Below are 16,534 nucleotides of genomic sequence, written 5' to 3'. Positions count from 1 at the left end.
ACTCGGTCGGCTGCGACAAGTCGGTGGCGCCCTCCGCCCCGATCGGCGCCGTTGGACGGGTCGCGGCTCCCGGCGCCTCGTCAGTGGTCTGGCCGCATCAGTCGCCACAGTTCCGTCCCAATGCTGGACCATGTCAGCTGTGACACGGCGCCAGTGTGACAGCGCCGCCGCCGCGAACCCCCACCGGCCAGCCAGACACCACCCGGCCGGCCTGCGGCTGTCCGGGCCGCCGCCGCCGCGAGCCCTCACCGGCCAGCCAGACACTACCCGGCCGGCCGCGGCTGTCCGGCTGTCCGGAGCACCGCCGCTGCGAGCCCCCACCGGCCAGCCAGACACCACCCGGCCGGCCGCGGCTGTCCGGCTGTCCGGAGCACCGCCGCCGCGAGCCCCCACCGGCCAGCCAGACACCAACCGGCCAGCCCGCGGCTGTCCGGAGCGACGGCCGTCGCTCTACCGCCAGCCGCCTGTCAGCTTGTGGAAGAGCTCGCGGTCCAGCGTCTGGCTCGAGTCCTTGGAGCGCAGCTGGAGGAAGATGTAGCCGCCGATGAACTCGTGCACCACCTTGCAGTCGGAGGAGAGGCACTCGAACACGATGTTCTCCCCATCGAACTGCACCATCATGTGCCGCACCTCCCAGTTCACGTTCCATGCCTGTGGACATGGCACGTGCGTAATCAACCGGCGCACACCAGCGTTTTCGCGAGCCGTGAGTGCACAATGATCTTGACTGTCGCTCCCTTCGCCACAGTCAGCCACAAACGCGGATCTCGCACCACTAATGCAGTGCTTGTGAGTATCAGAAAAAGGCGACCGACGGAGGGGTAAAATTTGTCCTGGTCGGTTACCCATTCAGTGCACATATTTTTTACATCAAACCGGCCGCAGTGCGTCATGTCACTAAGCAGGCCAAGTGCCTCAAGGTTCGTAGTTATCAATATCAACCAATACAGAACGCTAGCCAACCAAACATGTCTCTGGAAAAAAATTAACGACATATATTTTCCATGGATTCGTTGTGATCAACCGATGTCAACGAGCTATGACGGTCTTACTAGACTTCAGCTCGGTTAGACCACTTGTTTGCGCTTGGGATTCAGAGCACGGTTCCATGACTATTTCCTGGAGCCGGCCTCCATATATATGTTCAGGATCCATAACTACTTCTGCCTCACATTTTTTAGCAATGTAGACAACGTGGAAGACTGGTGAAATGGGAGAGAACCAGACATCCTGCATTCCCTAGACACCAGGCTTTCCAGTGGCCTCTGTTTTGTGTTGAAACCCCAATTAGCGAGCGAGTAATCATGAGCCCATCTCTTCCCTTGGCACACCAGTAAGGATACCCCCCCCCCCCCCCCATAGCCTGGCAGCGTTAGGGGTCCATTATCACTATTTCGTTCCTCAGGTAAACATGAGGCATGCACATTATGGCTCATACGATATAACCCTCGATAAACGTCTCCCTAACCACGATTTCAACGTGAGTCCATTTAATTTTTGCATCACATACATCAAGTGCAAATAACAACAAAGCAAACACAGATGCGGGCATACACATCCCAAGCGTGCACAAGCGTGTGCAGTTCAGAGATAGTGACGCCTTACGAACAGGTTATCATGTCACACATAGGGGATGCAGAGGTTTGGGTGACAGTCCCATTCCAGCCACCGTTCCCGCCCGGCTCGGCCGGCTGCTCACCTTCATGGTGTCGTAGCGCCAGGTCTTCGCATGGTTGCCGTTGATGTCCATGCGGATGAGGCGGTTGAAGGCGATGCCGAGCAGCTCCTCCTTCTTGGCCTTCAGCAGTTTCACCACGAAAAAGGATATTCCGAACTCGGGCTGCGCCTTCCAAGACTTGATGTAGTTCAGCTTGGCCTCGACGAGGCCGTAGTTCGCCACGTTGGCGTGTGCCTCCAGTATCTTCTGCGTGAGCTGGGGACGCACGCAGACACTCAGAGAGGTCAACGGCACGTACTTAAGACAAACGTCGCGTCAAAACTTACACACACACGCGCGCACACCCACAGACACACCCACACCCACACCCACATCAGTCTGCACTGCATCTCAAAATAGCCGCCCGACCGCGCCAATCATGCTCCAGCTCCAGTCCGTGGCAATCGCCGACGATCGACGGCTGGCGGACGATTGCTTGCATCAATATTGAAGACCCCGCTAATTGGCTATCGTGTTGAGCCGTCGCAGCCGCCGTACAACCACACCACCCATGCCTGAGACCTTGAATGGAAAGGGGACGGACAGCAGTCTGCAGCGCAGGGCAACATCCCCTCCCCCCCCACGGCGAGTCGGCCACGCTGTTCCGTTGACTTCAGGGCGGGCGGCGAGTGCCCACCTTTCCGCGCAGTTTCTTGGTGAACCGGGGCGGTACGTAGTCGTCTGGCTCGATCTGCAGCGTGTGCGGACTGATGGCCGGCGTCGGGGCCGGCCGCTGCAGCGCCAGCCGCTCCTGGGTGGCGCGCACCTCCGTCTCGAACGAGGAGTCGGCCATGCTACGGCCGCGGGCCGCCAGCCGGCAGGCCGAGACCCACCGGGCGTACTGCTCCTCCTGTCGGCAGAGAGAGAGGCGGTGTCAGGCCTAGATCCACCGGGCGCACTGCTCCTCCTGTCGGGGGAGAGGGGCGGTGTCAGGCCGAGATACATCAAGCCGAGATCCACCAGGCGTACTGCTCCTACTGTCAGGGGAGAGAGGGGCGGTGTCAGGCCGAGATCCACCGGGCGCACTGCTCCTCCTGTCGGGGGAGAGGGGCGGTGTCAGGCCGAGATCCACCGGGCGTACTGCTCCTCCTGTCGGGGGAGAGGGGCGGTGTCAGGCCGAGGATCCACCGGGCGTACTGCTCCTCCTGTCGGGGGAGAGGGGCGGTGTCAGGGCCGAGATCCACCGGCGTACTGCTCCTCCTGTCGGGGGAGAGGGGCGGTGTCAGGCCGAGATCCACCGGGCGTACTGCTCCTCCTGTCGAGAGAGAGAGGGGCGGTGTCAGGCCGAGATCCCCGGGCGTACTGCTCCTCCTGTCGGGGGAGAGGGGCGGTGTCAGGCCGAGATCCACCGGGCGTACTGCTCCTCCTGTCGGGGGAGAGGGGCGGTGTCAGGCCGAGATCCACCGGGCGTACTGCTCCTCCTGTCGGGGGAGAGGGGCGGTGTCAGGCCGAGATACAGAGAGCATACTGCTCCTCCTGTCGGGAGAGAGGGAGGCGGTGTCAGGCCGAGATACAGAGAGCATACTGCTCCTCCTGTCGGGAGAGAGAGAGGCGGTGTCAGGCAGAGATACAGAGAGCATACTGCTCCTCCTGTCGGGAGAGAGGGAGGCGGTGTCAGGCCGAGATACAGAGAGCATACTGCTCCTCCTGTCGGGAGAGAGGGAGGCGGTGTCAGGCAGAGATACAGAGAGCATACTGCTCCTCCTGTCGGGAGAGAGGGAGGCGGTGTCAGGCCGAGATACAGAGAGCATACTGCTCCTCCTGTCGGGAGAGAGAGAGGCGTTGTCAGGCCGAGATCCATCGGGCGTTCTGCTCCTCCTGTCGGGAGAGAAAGGGCGGTGTAAGGCCGAGATACAGGGGGTCGCCAGAACAGAAACAACCTTCTGACGGCGCCCGCCAAGTCGGGATTGGACAGAGCTCCCCTCTGGGACTGTGTACATGTGGAAGACATATCGGGTGCACTGCTCCTTCGGTCCGTACGGACGGCAGCAGCATCAGGGAAAACGATATCAAACCCGTAAGCGGGATTTCAACTCAGCCACACCACTGCTCGTCTTCAATGTAGCAGACAAATGCAACGTAAGCATCGCTTTTAACATATTCCCACAGTGGCGGCTCGCGGCGCTTGATGAAACACGCTAGTGAGACAGAAACTCCTCCGGTTTTGTCAAGACGAAGTCGACACAACCGCGATACCGTCGACGGCCAGCGGAGCTCACAGGCCGATGACGTCTCGCGAGGTGTGAAGAATGGGTATCCTCGTCGATTATAATAGTGACTAGGGTACTGATAACGATAATAATAGCCCTGCATGCTTGATGCTTACGGTTATGGTCAAGATGCCGGCTATTGGCAGGTCGGTCTGACTGAGGAACTACATGCCATTATTTACTAGAGAACAACAGCTGTGCTACGTTATCACCACATAACGCAAGGCTGCTAATGTCAGAGCAATAACACGAACCACCGCCAGGCAACAACCACAGACCCTCACCACACTAGGCGCATTCCCCCACCAACCCCTGTCGGTAGAAAACCGTGGATGTGGTGTTCGGTGTACTCCCTAAGCATGATTTCACTCCACTTTATTCCGTCTCATACGATTGATACAGCTGACGCGCGCGTGCCGCCCGTCCGGCCCGGCCGAGGCCGCGGCACCAGCGACATCCACGCGAGACGTCAGGTGTCGGCACCCACCGACTCGCAGCGGAGCATCATGTCGGACAGGCCGTCGGGGGCCGGCACCTGCAGCTTGATCCCGTACTTGCCGCCGGCAATGTTGACGTCTGGCACAACCTCACAGCCCTTCAGGTCCACCTGGCGACGGACGACACAACTAGACGCCACAGACACCTGCAGACGCTGAGCACTATCGCAGGTGACGGCCCTCTAGGTTCCCTGCGGACGGGGAGGGGTGGGGTAGGGGACGGGGGAATACCCCCTCCAGATTCTGAGGACGGTCAGAGGTAACCCCACATCTCTCCAGGTCCATCCAGGGCCGGAGAGCCGTCAGAACAGCGCGACCCCACTCCGCCGACACAATAGCACCGCTTACACGGCCCGCGCGTATAACCAGCTGACAGAGCAGCCCCACTCCGCCGGCACAGTAGCACCGCTCAGACGGCCCGCGCGCACCCCCAGCTGACAGCGCGGCTCCTCTCCGTCGACACAGCAGCACAACGCGCGGGCGCCACGTAAGGCTGCGCTGCGGCCTCACCTGCAGGTACGGCTGCTGGTCCGCCTCCTCCTCAGACTTGTACAGGTACAGCGACATGTCCTTGTACACGAACCAGTACCGCTTGAAGCCCTTTAGCGTGAACCGCCGCGGCCTGTCATGCATTGAGAAATTATGTCACGCCAGGTCGGCGACACACAAGCCCGACCGTGCTGCCGAGACAAGGTCCTAGGGCTGCAGGTGACGAGAATGGAGCGACGCGTCGAGACGGGAGCAATACTCCCAGCCCCGGAGGAATGCACAGACACAGTACAAGTGCGCCGTACAGGCAACTAGTGAAATAGGGCCGTCACACACAAAAACACAAAGACGTCTAAAAGTGGAAGCCTCAACTCCACTTCGAACCCTTCAAAACGAGGTGCCGAGCTTCCACCGAATCCCGACAGAGGTCGTACCGACCCTCCCTGCAGCCGGCGCCGTCCCGGCTCGGTAGCAGCCGCGGGCGGCGGCGGCGGCGGCGGAGGCGCACCTGAGGAAGCGTAGGTAGTCGGCCAGCCGCGGCACCTGCGTCAGGCTGCCGCCTGCGCCGTTGACATGCGTGCCTTCCAGCTTGACCTGCAGCTGGTCCAGCGCCGAGGCGACGTCGTCCTCGGGCGGCGACGGCGGCGGCTGGGCGCGGCTGGAGCTGAGGCGGGGCAGCGAGCCCTGCAGGTTCACCTGCAGCTGGACCACGGCCGCCAGGACGCCACAGTCAGGAGGCGCACATGAGGGACGCCAGACGGCTGCCACAGTTTGGGAGATAGTCCGTGCGCAAACGTTTGCTGCCATATTAACACTGGAGCGGCGGGTGCTTAGGTAAGCTGCTAATGGCGCGTGTTTCCGTTATCCTCATCATAAGATTATACTCGATAATTTCAACAGCAATTGTGCTTTCGTATTTGACTCACACAACACAATATATATATATATATATATATATATATATATATATATATATATATATATATACTTACTGGGCAATACAGGGGTCTGCTGATGCAGCAGCTATCATTCATATAAGGTTACGCGCCAAGCTTGTGCTACACTGCCAGGCATCGAGATGTTTCATAAACAAAAAGAATATTGCTAAAATTACATTACCCGGAAGCTAAAATCACTAGCATAAATATTTGAACTCTTAATACCTGGAAATAGCCGATCTCAATGAAATTTGCACACCGTGCAGGCGGGTTTGGATGGCAGATGAAAAGCCAGATTTCTTAATGGAATCATAAATTTACACGGCGATTAGCGACTGCACCAGTGACCAAACCAGTGTTGGGTACCGGCGTCGCGTCCCATGATGGCCGCTGTCACTCCTGATACCGACCCTGCTCCCCCCGCCCCCGCCTTGCGCTCGAGATTTACCCCACCGGCTGGTGAGCGCCGTCCGCCACCCCTGCCTACCAGCAGGCCGGCGATAGCTGGTGGGTACTGCCCGCCACCCCCGCCCACCAGAGGCCGGCGACAGCTGGTGAGCGCCGCCCGCCACCTCTGCCCACCTGTAGGCCGGCGAACAACAGCATCTCTTCCTCGGTGCAGTCAATCTCCTCGTTCAGGATTTGCCACTTGGCCTGCTCGTACAGCATGTTGATGCGCACCGCGTCGTAGTTGGGGTCCAGATCGTAGAAGGTGTAGAACTTGAAGCGCAAGAGCAGCGTGTCGTTCTCGTCCACGCCCTGTTCCATGATCGAAAGCGACGAATCCAGCCACCTGGTGGACCCGCAGAGCACCATTAGTGCCGGCGGCGGCGCTGCAATCCGTCTATCTCGCACACGGTAACAATAGCACAGCGTTGTCTCCAAGCCGGGTCGAACAATGCCACCGAATGACAGTTATTCCGCATCCTTCAGCAAACTTGCATGCATTTTTGCTCACAGGTTACTACATTCTCGTTATCCAGGACTTGCACAAATCGGGTTCAGCCCCGATGAAAAAACGAGGCTGAAGAATCAAGTTGACTAACGGCCGGTGCAAACATCAACATTGGTAAGTGTGGAATTCAACTAGAGTACGGCACGAGGTCTGCCTCGCGCGAGATCCTTCCATCCTTTATTCTTTCATCTACACGACTCACCATAAATCACCTAGCGAACAATGGACGGCAGCATCAAACGCCGGCAGCAGATACAGCAGGTCATCGGACAATAATGAACAAGGCGCGCGCGACGCGCCGGCCGTGCCTGGCCATTCAAGTGGGCCCGCGGAGCCGCAGTTTGTACAGCCGAAACCAACCGACCGAGCTCACTGAACAAAACAGCGCTGCCCTGCAGACGAAACGGCCGTCTGACACGCCACACCCGCCTCCGGTGCCGGCCTGGCGCTCCGGGGCAAGACCAGCACCCGCCCCGCCCTGCAGACAGCGCGCAGTCTGCTGAGGGGGGGGGGGGGGGCGGGGGCGACCCGAGGCGGGGCGGAACATCCGACTCCCGGCTTAGGACGCGGAAGTCCGGCGACGTGTCGTACGACCGTCTGGTTCCACGAGGGAATATTGGTGGCATGGATTTGGTTCCAGGAGGGAATGTTGGTGACATGGATTGAGACCGATGATATTGAAATAATTTTCTGGTTTACCGTATCAATGAAGCTGCCTCTTTTTCAGCGTGCTATGGGGACTTTGAGGACTTTGAGGACTTTAGGGACTTTGAGGCCTTGGATAGCATGCAAACTGTTAATCGAATAACACCAAAAGATGCTGAGAGTAACACAAGTTTCATGCAATGTGTACGGTGGGGTTTGTTTGTGACGTTGAAGTGTAGGGTGTGGTGTTTATAACGCGCGCGTGTTGGCGATCGCGCCGTATTACTCACGCCACGTTCATGCGCGCCCTCTCGAGCAGCGAGCGCGGCCGGACGAGGAGGCGTTGCGCCTGCGCGGCCGGCACTATCGGGCTGTGCGCCAGGCCCGAGTCCAGGCCGTCCAGGCCGGTGCCGGAGCCCGAGCGGCCGGCCGTCAGACTGTGGCTGAGCGAGCTCAGCCCGCTCAGTGAGCCGCCCAGCGTGCTGGAGGGCGTGCCCGGCGGCGCTGACCGCCACGTCTGGGGACACAGACAGCGACGGCCTCAGGTGGGGCCAACGGCACACCGACACCAACACAGGCACCAGAGGAGGGACGGGTGTCGTCAGGTGGGGGCCAGCAACACACCGACACCAACACAGACACCAGGGGAGGGAGGGGTGCCGTCAGGTGGGGTCAGCGACACACCGACACCAACACAGACACCAGGGGAGGGAGGGGTGCCGTCAGGTGGGGTCAGCGACACACCGACACCAACACAGACACCAGGGGAGGGAGGGGTGTCGTCAGGTGGGGGCCAGTGATACACACACCGACACCAACACAGACACCAGAGGAGGGAGGGGTGTAGGTGGGGACCAGCGACACACCGACACCAACACAGACACCAGGGGAGGGAGGGTGTCGTCAGGTGGGGGTCAGCGACACACCGACACCAACACAGACACTAGAGGAGGGAGGGGTGTAGTCAGGTGGGGACAGCGACACACCGACACCAACACAGACACCAGGGGAGGGACGGGTGTCGTCAGGTGGGGACCCGACACACCGACACCAACACAGACACCAGGGGAGGGACGGGTGCCGTCAGGTGGGGTCAGCGACACACCGACACCAACACAGACACCAGAGGAGGGAGGGGTGTCGTCAGGTGGGGGCCAGTGATACACACGACACCAACACAGACACCAGAGGGAGGGAGGGGTGTAGTCAGGTGGGGACCAGCGAAACACCGACACCAACACAGACACCAGGGGAGGGAGGGGTCGTCAGGTGGGGGTCAGCGGCACACCGACACCAACACAGACACAGAGGAGGGAGGGGTGTAGTCAGGTGGGGACCAGCGACAACCGACACCAACACAGCACCAGGGGAGGGAGGGGTGTCGTCAGGTGGGACCAGCGACACACCGACACCAACACAGACACCAGGGGAGGGAGGGGCGTCGTCAGGTGGGGGTCAGCGACACACCGACACCAACACAGACACCGGGGGAGGGAGGGGTGTGGTTGAGTGGGGATCCACGGCGGCTCTTTTCAGCATGTGTTTATTCAGGACGAGAACGATGCACGAATGAGAAAGATTGTGCAAATATCAAGATGTTCACAGGCCCCCTTCCAACTCAGTTTCGCACATGTCGTTTTTCGACGAACTGGAGGGACATGTCACCTTGCAAGTGTCCCTGTAAAAAAGCCATCGCGTGGAAGAAGAACCAAGACTGTTGTTTCCCATCACTGCAGCGCAACTTTTCAACTTCAATAGTCCAAGCTCAAGGCAATCAGAAGTGCTGTGCTCAAACAATGGACACAAAATGTATACGTCGTCAGTTGTCAAGAGCGGACGTTCGGTCCTATCGGGTCTTCCCACCAGTCGAGAGAGGCAAACATCCGTGTTTTCCATGCCAACCGGCGGGTGACGTGGCGCCAAGCCACCCTCCTCGCCACACTGCGAAACCAGCAAAACCAGCTGTGGACGCCATCGCCAGGTCCCTCATCAGGACGTCCAGCATGCCCCTACATGGTTAAGTCGTCGCTGGACCCCCAGTGGTGATGTGTTGGCGGAGCGGCCGGGCGCTGGGCTCCCAGAGGTGGTGTGTTGGCGGAGCGGTCGGGCGCTGCGCCCCAGAGGTGGTGTGTTGGCGGAGCGGCCGGGCGCTGCGCCCCCAGAGGTGGTGTGTTGGCGGAGCGGTCGGGCGCTGCGCCCTAGAGGTGTGCGTGTGGCGGAGCGGCCGGCGCTGCGCCCCCAGAGGTGGTGTTGGCGGAGCGGGCCGGGCGCTGCGACCCCAGAGGTGGTGGCGTTGGCGGAGCGGCCGGACGCTGCGCCCCCAGAGGTGGGTGTTGGCGGAGCTGCCGAGCGTTATCGGCCGCTGCGGCCCGTCCGGAGCTCAGTTTCCGGCCCCGGCTACCGAGCCCGGCGGCGGCGACGGCGAGCCCCCGCAGCGGCCCACGTGACGTCACAGGCCCGGGGGCCGTCTCCAGCGCGTTTTTGATTTCATAGAGACCCCAAGCCGAGCAGGGTCTGGTCGTTATGCGAATCTTGCACCCAGATGGGGGCTAATGAACAGTCGGCGGCGCCTGTCTAGTGCTGATGTCGGCGATCGCCTGTCTGGTGCGGCCTGTCGCGGCCCCTGTCTGGTGCGGCCGGCCTTCGGCGGCGCCTGTCGGTGCGGCCCTGTCGGCGGCGCCTGTCTGCTGCGGCCCTGTCGGCGGCGCCTGTCTGGTGCGGCCTGTCGGCGGCAGCGGCCGCGTCCGCGTGCTGTTTGTCCGTCTGGGTCACAGGGTCAGACGCCCTTGTACCGAGGCGTCTGACCGACATGTCCGCTTACGGCCGTCGTAAAACGAGGAACACACTTAAGTGGAGCTGACAAACGCGGTAAACGAGTAAGTTGCTGTACGGAGCGTCAGCCGGCCCAGACCGTATGGTCCCCATCCGCACCGTGTCGAGATGAGACCTTGACCCGCCCGTCCATCATACGACGCGAATTATGATCGGACCTGTCGCGCCCTGTTGTAGCTAAACGGTCCGTCAGCCTCCTATTGTACCGCCTATTGTCTTCCTATTGTACTGCCATCCTCATCCTCTTCCTCCCCCTCCCTCCAGTTACAACCAGCATTAAGGCCGCGTCCCCGTCAGCTGCCCCGGTGTGGATGATTCCTTCCCTCCCCCACATATAACAGGAGGGCTTCTCGCCGAGTGCTGCCTCGCCCTGCCTGGTAGGGAGCGCCGCGGCCGTGCCGAGCAGCCGCGCGCGGCGCCAGCCAGCACCGAGCGGCGTCGGCGTCCGGCGCGGCGGGGGGAGCGTGGCGGGGCGCGGCGCCGGTGACTCAGCGGGCGCCACTGTGTGCGGGAGGGAGGGGCCGCCGGTTTGCGCGGTGAAGTCACGCCGGCGGCCGGAGCCCCGCCGCCCTGGCGCGTGCTGGAGCCAACCGCCCAGGGCTCCCCACCGCCCGCGCGCCGCTGCTGGAGCCAGCCAGCAGAGCTGCCGCCCTGCCGCCCTGGCGCCGCTGCTGGAGCCAACCGCCCGGAGCGCCCACCGCCCTGGCGCCGCTGCTGGAGCCAGCCGGCCGGAGCTCCCGCCGCCCTGGCGCCGCTGCTGGAGCCAACCGCCGGAGCTCCCCGCGCCCTGGCGCCGCTGCTGGAGCCAGCCGGCCGGAGCTCCCCGCCGCCCTGGGCCGCGCTGCTGGAGCAACCGCCCGGAGCTCCCCACGCCCTGGCGCCGCTGCTGGAGCCAACCGCCGGAGCTCCCCGCCGCCCTGGCGCCGCTGCTGGAGCCCCAGCCGGTCGGAGCTCCCCGCGCCCGTGGCGCCGCTGCGGGAGCAGCCGCAGATGAGTGCCGCCCCCTTGCCGCCCCTGGCGCCGCTGCTGGAGCCAGCGGCGGGCTTCCTGCCGCTGACCCGCTGCTGGAGCCGGCCGGCCGGGGCTCCCTGCCGCTCTGGCGCCACTGCTAGAGCCAACGGCTGGGCTCACTGCCGCCGGGCGCCGCTGCTGGAGCCAGCCGGTCGGAGCTCCCCGCCGCCCTGGCGCCGCTGCTGGAGCCAACCGCCCGGAGCTCCCCCCGCCCTGGCGCCGCTGCTGGAGCCAGCCGGTCGAGCTCCCCGCCGCCCTGGCGCCGCTGCTGGAGCCAGCCAGCCAGAGGTCCGCCTGCCGCCCTGGCGCCGCTGCTAGAGCCAACCGCCCGGAGCTCCCCACCGCCCTGGCGCCGCTGCTGGAGCCAGCCGGTCGGAGCTCCCCGCCGCCCTGGCGCCGCTGCTGGAGCCAGCCAGCCAGAGGTGCCGCCCTGCCGCCCTGGCGCCGCTGCTGGAGCCAGCCGGTCGGAGCTCCCCGCCGCCCTGGCGCCGCTGCTGGAGCCAGCCAGCCAGAGGTGCCGCCCTGCCGCCCTGGCGCCGCTGCTGGAGCCAGCCGGCCGGGCTTCCTGCCGCTCTGACGCCGCTGCTGGAGCCGGCCGGCCGGGGCTCCCTGCCGCTCTGGCGCCACTGCTAGAGCCAACGGCTGGGGCTCACTGCCGCCCTGGCACCGCAGCTGGAGCTAACCAGTCGCCTGCGTGCCATTCTACGAAACCCGTCATAACAAGAAATGACAACCAGAACAGGTGCCAAGCTGTGAAGTTGAGATTTATGTTTGAAGTCATTTTTTTGTTCCCTCTCTGATTTTTGAGAAACACCCTACTTTATCATTCACAGTTTCGTCAGTTATTGAAGTTGTTTGTATTCTGGGATGACCATATATGGCGTGGTTTTGGCGACCCACTATTTTCCATGATTCTGTGTTCATCTGTCTCATGCCCCATACGTCTTACGTGGCCACTCAATGAAATGTAAAACTATGCACTTGTTGAAAACAACGCATCTAAGGATAGAGGATGCCTCAACACGTCTTAAGAACCAAACCAATGTCAAGCATCCCTTTCTGTGCAAGGAAACTTTGGCATTTCCTTCTTGATACCGACTTCTGCGGACTCCTCGCGTACGATGCTGCGGAAAAAGCGCCATGAGGGACGGGAAAAATCTGGAGCCTCACCTAGTGAGCGGATATTAGCGATGAGTGGATCATGGATTAACCTGGTCCATAGCGGTCGAGTTCGACAGCTGAGCGACATGTAAACATCCCGTCTGACAAGAAGGCCGTACACAACGCTACCCGATGAACTGGATCGGCCTGTTTTGGGTGGAGGATTCAGGACACTCGCAACAAGCTTCGGTTGGCAAGCGCGCTGTGAACAAAGCCCGTGGAAAGCACTCGAGATAACTTTTCAAGAGGAGTGAAAGACGGAACTGCGTGGGCAGCAAAGAAGCACTGAACCTGTGACATTGGGGATGTGAACAAAATGACGCGTTTTCTTAGAAAAATAAAATACTAATGCAAGCTACTACGCTGCCAGGCGCTGACGTGGGGTCAACATCTGAGGGTTACACGGCAGGCCGAGACGGCCCCGATGACGAGTCCTCGTCCGACGTCGCGGTGACTATGAGGTCGACATCTGAGGTTACACCGGCCGGCCCGAGGTTGCCTGCCGACGTCGCGGTGACTGTGAGGTCGACATCTGAGGTTACACCGGCCGGCCGAGACGGCCCTGCCGACGTCGCGGTGACTGGAGGTCGACATCTGAGGTTACACCGGCCGGGCCGAGGTTGCCTGCCGACGTCGCGGTGACTGTGAGGTCGACATCTGAGGTTACACCGGCCGGCCGAGGCTGCCTGCCGACCTGGCGGCCACCCGGTTGGTCAGAACGGGAGGGGCGGCGCCGGGCCCGTGTCCAACGTCCCGTCACCGGTCAGCCGGGTGGTAAACCGGCACCGACCCTGAGCGCCGCCGGGCCGGCGTCGTACGGACGAGCCGCAGAGCCGCCTCCTCCGCCGGTCGGCGCCGCGGTCGGCGCACGGAAGAGCCGCGGGGCCGCCGCCTCCGGCCGGTCGGTGCACGGAAGAGCCGTAGGGCCGCCGCCGCCGGCCGGCCGGCGCCCCGGCCGGCCCACGCGCCCCAGAGACGGCCAGTCGGAGGGGAGAGGACATACTGCACGCCGCGGCGGCGGCGGATGGAAGCTCCGTCGGCACGAGCTCGTGGACGGACAGTGGAGCTGGGGCGGAGAGCGGTCAGACGCTTGGCTGATAGGCAGCCGACTGCTTATACACGAGGGTGAGACGCCTGGTCAAGTTACCACCCAAAACATTAAACCCCAAATAACCCGCACTGATACAATCCAGCATCACAGTAAGCAGCAACGATGACTGCTCTCAGTTCTCACCACGCCACTAACAAAAGCCAACAAAGACGGGGCAAAGCCCCGCTTGATGTTCCATGCCACGTCAACATTCCACTCCAATCGACGGAAGTCTCCGGCTGGCCCGGACCCAGCGCCGCCCACGGCCTCACCCTCGGGGCATGCGCAGCGGACTCGTCCGCCCGCCGCACTCACCGAGTCGAGCAGCGAGCCGGATGAGTTGGCTCGCCGACCGGGGGAGACCGGGCCGTCGAGGCTATTGTCGCTGCCGTGCGAGGCTGCGTCGGCGCCGATGAATGTGTTGGTGTCGGCCGGCGGGGCGTCGGCGGCGCGCGCCGCCGGCCGCGCCGCCGCGTGCGACTGGAAGTTAGCCTTGAGGTGCGCTCGCGACAGGGGTCGGCTCAGCGATAACTCCTCGGGGTGCCGGATACCTGGGGCGGCGAGAAGCAGACTCATGCACCCGCAGCAGGTCAAGGCATCAGCACCGCTTCGCAAGGCGCCAGAGGACGTCATTCATCGCTGCCGAGGAGGAAACGCATGCAACGCCATGACGTCGGAGACTGACATCATCCCCGCTCCATGGAAGAGGCGCACTCGCCCGACCGCAACCGCAGAGCAGCGCGTACGCCCCCGCGCGGGACCGCAGAAACACTGCCAACACCCGCCACGGCGCAACCCGGGCCATCTGCCGGGCGCTCGGCCGGCTGGCCCGCCCGCCGTGCCCACCCAGCTGCTTGCAGAGGTCCACCACGGCGTCGAAGCAGGTGGCGCTGAAGTTGACGCGCAGGTCGACGTGGCGCAGATCCGGCAGCTGCAGTCGCAGCGTCTTGTGCATGGGCGTGAAGATGAGGCTGGCGTCGGCGTCCACGCTGTACTGGTCCAGCGTCGACTTGGTGCGCAGCAGCCAGCGGCGCCGCTCTGGCCAGAAGAGCGCGTGGTCCGACCAGTCCATACCGTCTGTAACACGGCCAACGACCCAGGTCAGATACTCGCTGGCCTCTGAGCCCGTGCGTCACGGGGGCAGTCCGGCCACTCCGCGCCGTCCCAAACCAAGCCCGCGCGAGGAGCCCACCGCTGACACCGATGTGAATGGCCTGTCAGCTGCAGCAGGAGGGCGCGAGGCCTCCCAAGCACGCCCACATGTCACTGGGTCTGACCTCAGAGGCCTCTAACAGCCATCATCGCGATGCGGTTTGGCGCTAAGACACAAATTGTTGGCCTTTGTACTCAGCCTCTTTGGTCGTTTCCCCGACACAGACACCAATCGAGATAACGCCATGCTGACGTCTGTGTTTAACAAACGAGTCGGTCACCAAGACAGCAAAGACGCTTAAACAATTAGTTATCCCCCCACATCTGACGGGCATCAAACGCTGACGGCCGCCAAGGTCGGCCTACGCCGGCGATCGCTGCGCCCGCTGCCCTCGTCACCCGATAATCGGCCGGGCGAGTGATGACAGCCCATACGGATAATGGGAGATCGGCGCCAGCCATGGCGCTGTCTCCGACACGGTGGTCACTCGGCGCTCGAGGTCACCCACGGATAGTGGGAGATCTGCGCCAGTCATGGCGCTGTCTCCGACACGGTGGTCACTCGGCGCTCGAGGTCACCCACGGATAGTGGGAGATCTGCGCCAGTCATGGCGCTGTCTCCGACACGGTGGTCACTCGGCGGCTCGAGGCCCCCACGGATAGTCGGAGATCGGCGCCAGTCATGGCGCTGTCTCCGACACGGTGGTCACTCGGCGCTCGAGGTCACCCACGGATAGTCGGAGATCGGCGCCAGTCATGGCGCTGTCTCCGACACAGTGGTCACTCGGCGCTCGAGGTCACCCACGGATAGTCGGAGATCGGCGCCAGTCATGGCGCTGTCTCCGACACGGTGGTCGCCCGACGCTCGAGGCCCCCACGGATAGTCGGAGAACGGCGCCAGCCATGGCGCGATCGCAGTGAAATATTCCGAGCATCACACATGAGAACTGGTGAACACGATCGTGAAGTGACTAGCGCAGCCAGTCGGCCGGTCCATAAGGAGACAGACCGCTCTGCTGCTGTTCAGACCACACGCCGTACGCAATGGCTCACTGCAGCCATCCGGCCGGCTCGGCTGGACCACACCAGCTTGATCTTGAAATAGTCTGCACGAACTACTTTGAACGAGTCCGCAGGCGTCTAGCTCAGGAACAAGAGTGCTTTGTGTTTTAAAAGAGCGGGAGTGCGCACTTCACTAGATTACCTTTAAGGTGGTTATTTCGATTCCCTATAGAAATGCATAGCGAATCGACATTCCCTATACAAATTTAGAATACTCCCCATTAAAGGAAGTTTTTCATGTTCGTACGGGGTTTTTAACTGAAATTTCCATTTTGAAGATCATTCGGTGCAGTGCCACCGCCCTGCTCTTTTTAAGACCTAATCCCTCAAGTCTCTGAACTACACAACCCACAAAGATATGCCCACTATTTCGTGCGGACCATTCCAAGGCCATTCACGCATGCCAACAAGACAATGCCAATAGCCTTATTCGTTTTTAGAATAGCCAGGAGAATGGACATATATATATATATATATATATATATATATATATATATATATATATATATATATATATATTGATGTTGATATTGATATTTCAGCTAGATGCTTCTATCCAAACGTATATCAGACTTGTCTTCGTTTCGACAGAGGCATGTAACCAAAATATCAACATATCGATCTCTCCATTCTCCTGCCTAGCCTCGAGGAATAAGGCTATAGAGCCGAGGTATTTACATGCATAATGTTCATCGTAAATGCATTTAGCAGCTTACGTAATTTGGAACCAAATGCTGACCATGCAAGCATGCATAACGCCATAGCAGCGTCCTTC

General features: G+C 61.4%; 1 protein-coding gene across 2 annotated transcripts; it reads right to left on the bottom strand.

Annotated features, from left to right (window-relative positions):
• Nucleotides 1-394: 394 nt before the first annotated feature.
• LOC119112657 (unc-112-related protein) lies at nucleotides 395-14,617 on the bottom strand. 2 transcript variants are annotated; one of them, XM_037236896.1, is made up of 10 exons: nucleotides 14,392-14,617; nucleotides 13,861-14,096; nucleotides 7,742-7,968; nucleotides 6,434-6,644; nucleotides 5,422-5,615; nucleotides 4,935-5,046; nucleotides 4,415-4,534; nucleotides 2,355-2,567; nucleotides 1,700-1,933; nucleotides 395-651 (listed from the first exon to the last, which is right to left on the bottom strand). In XM_037236896.1, the coding sequence occupies exons 1-10, from the start codon at nucleotides 14,615-14,617 to the stop codon at nucleotides 451-453; spliced, it is 1,974 nt and encodes a 657-aa protein (XP_037092791.1). In that variant the 3' UTR covers nucleotides 395-450. The 2 variants fall into 2 exon arrangements, with proteins under 2 accessions (XP_037092791.1, XP_037092800.1); XM_037236905.1 differs by having other exon boundaries at nucleotides 5,422-5,609.
• Nucleotides 14,618-16,534: the final 1,917 nt, after the last annotated feature.

Source organism: Pollicipes pollicipes, unplaced genomic scaffold (assembly GCF_011947565.3).
Source record: "Pollicipes pollicipes isolate AB1234 unplaced genomic scaffold, Ppol_2.1 Scaffold_2555;HRSCAF=2994_pilon_pilon_pilon, whole genome shotgun sequence".
NCBI classification, from domain to species: Eukaryota; Metazoa; Arthropoda; class Thecostraca; order Pollicipedomorpha; family Pollicipedidae; genus Pollicipes; species Pollicipes pollicipes.
This window is presented reverse-complemented; position numbering and strand designations above follow the sequence as displayed.

What these genes read in the sequence shown, in the direction of transcription:
- LOC119112657 (XM_037236896.1), bottom strand. Translation starts at nt 14,617, where the DNA reads ATGGACTGGTCGGACCACGCGCTCTTCTGGCCAGAGCGGCGCCGCTGG. An exon ending in AGGGCGCGCATGAACGTGGC is followed by an intron (nt 6,645 to 7,741) that starts GTGAGTAATACG and finishes CGGGTCCACCAG; the next exon opens with GTGGCTGGATTCGTCGCTTT. An exon ending in TGATGCTCCGCTGCGAGTCG is followed by an intron (nt 2,568 to 4,414) that starts GTGGGTGCCGAC and finishes CTCTGCCGACAG; the next exon opens with GAGGAGCAGTACGCCCGGTG.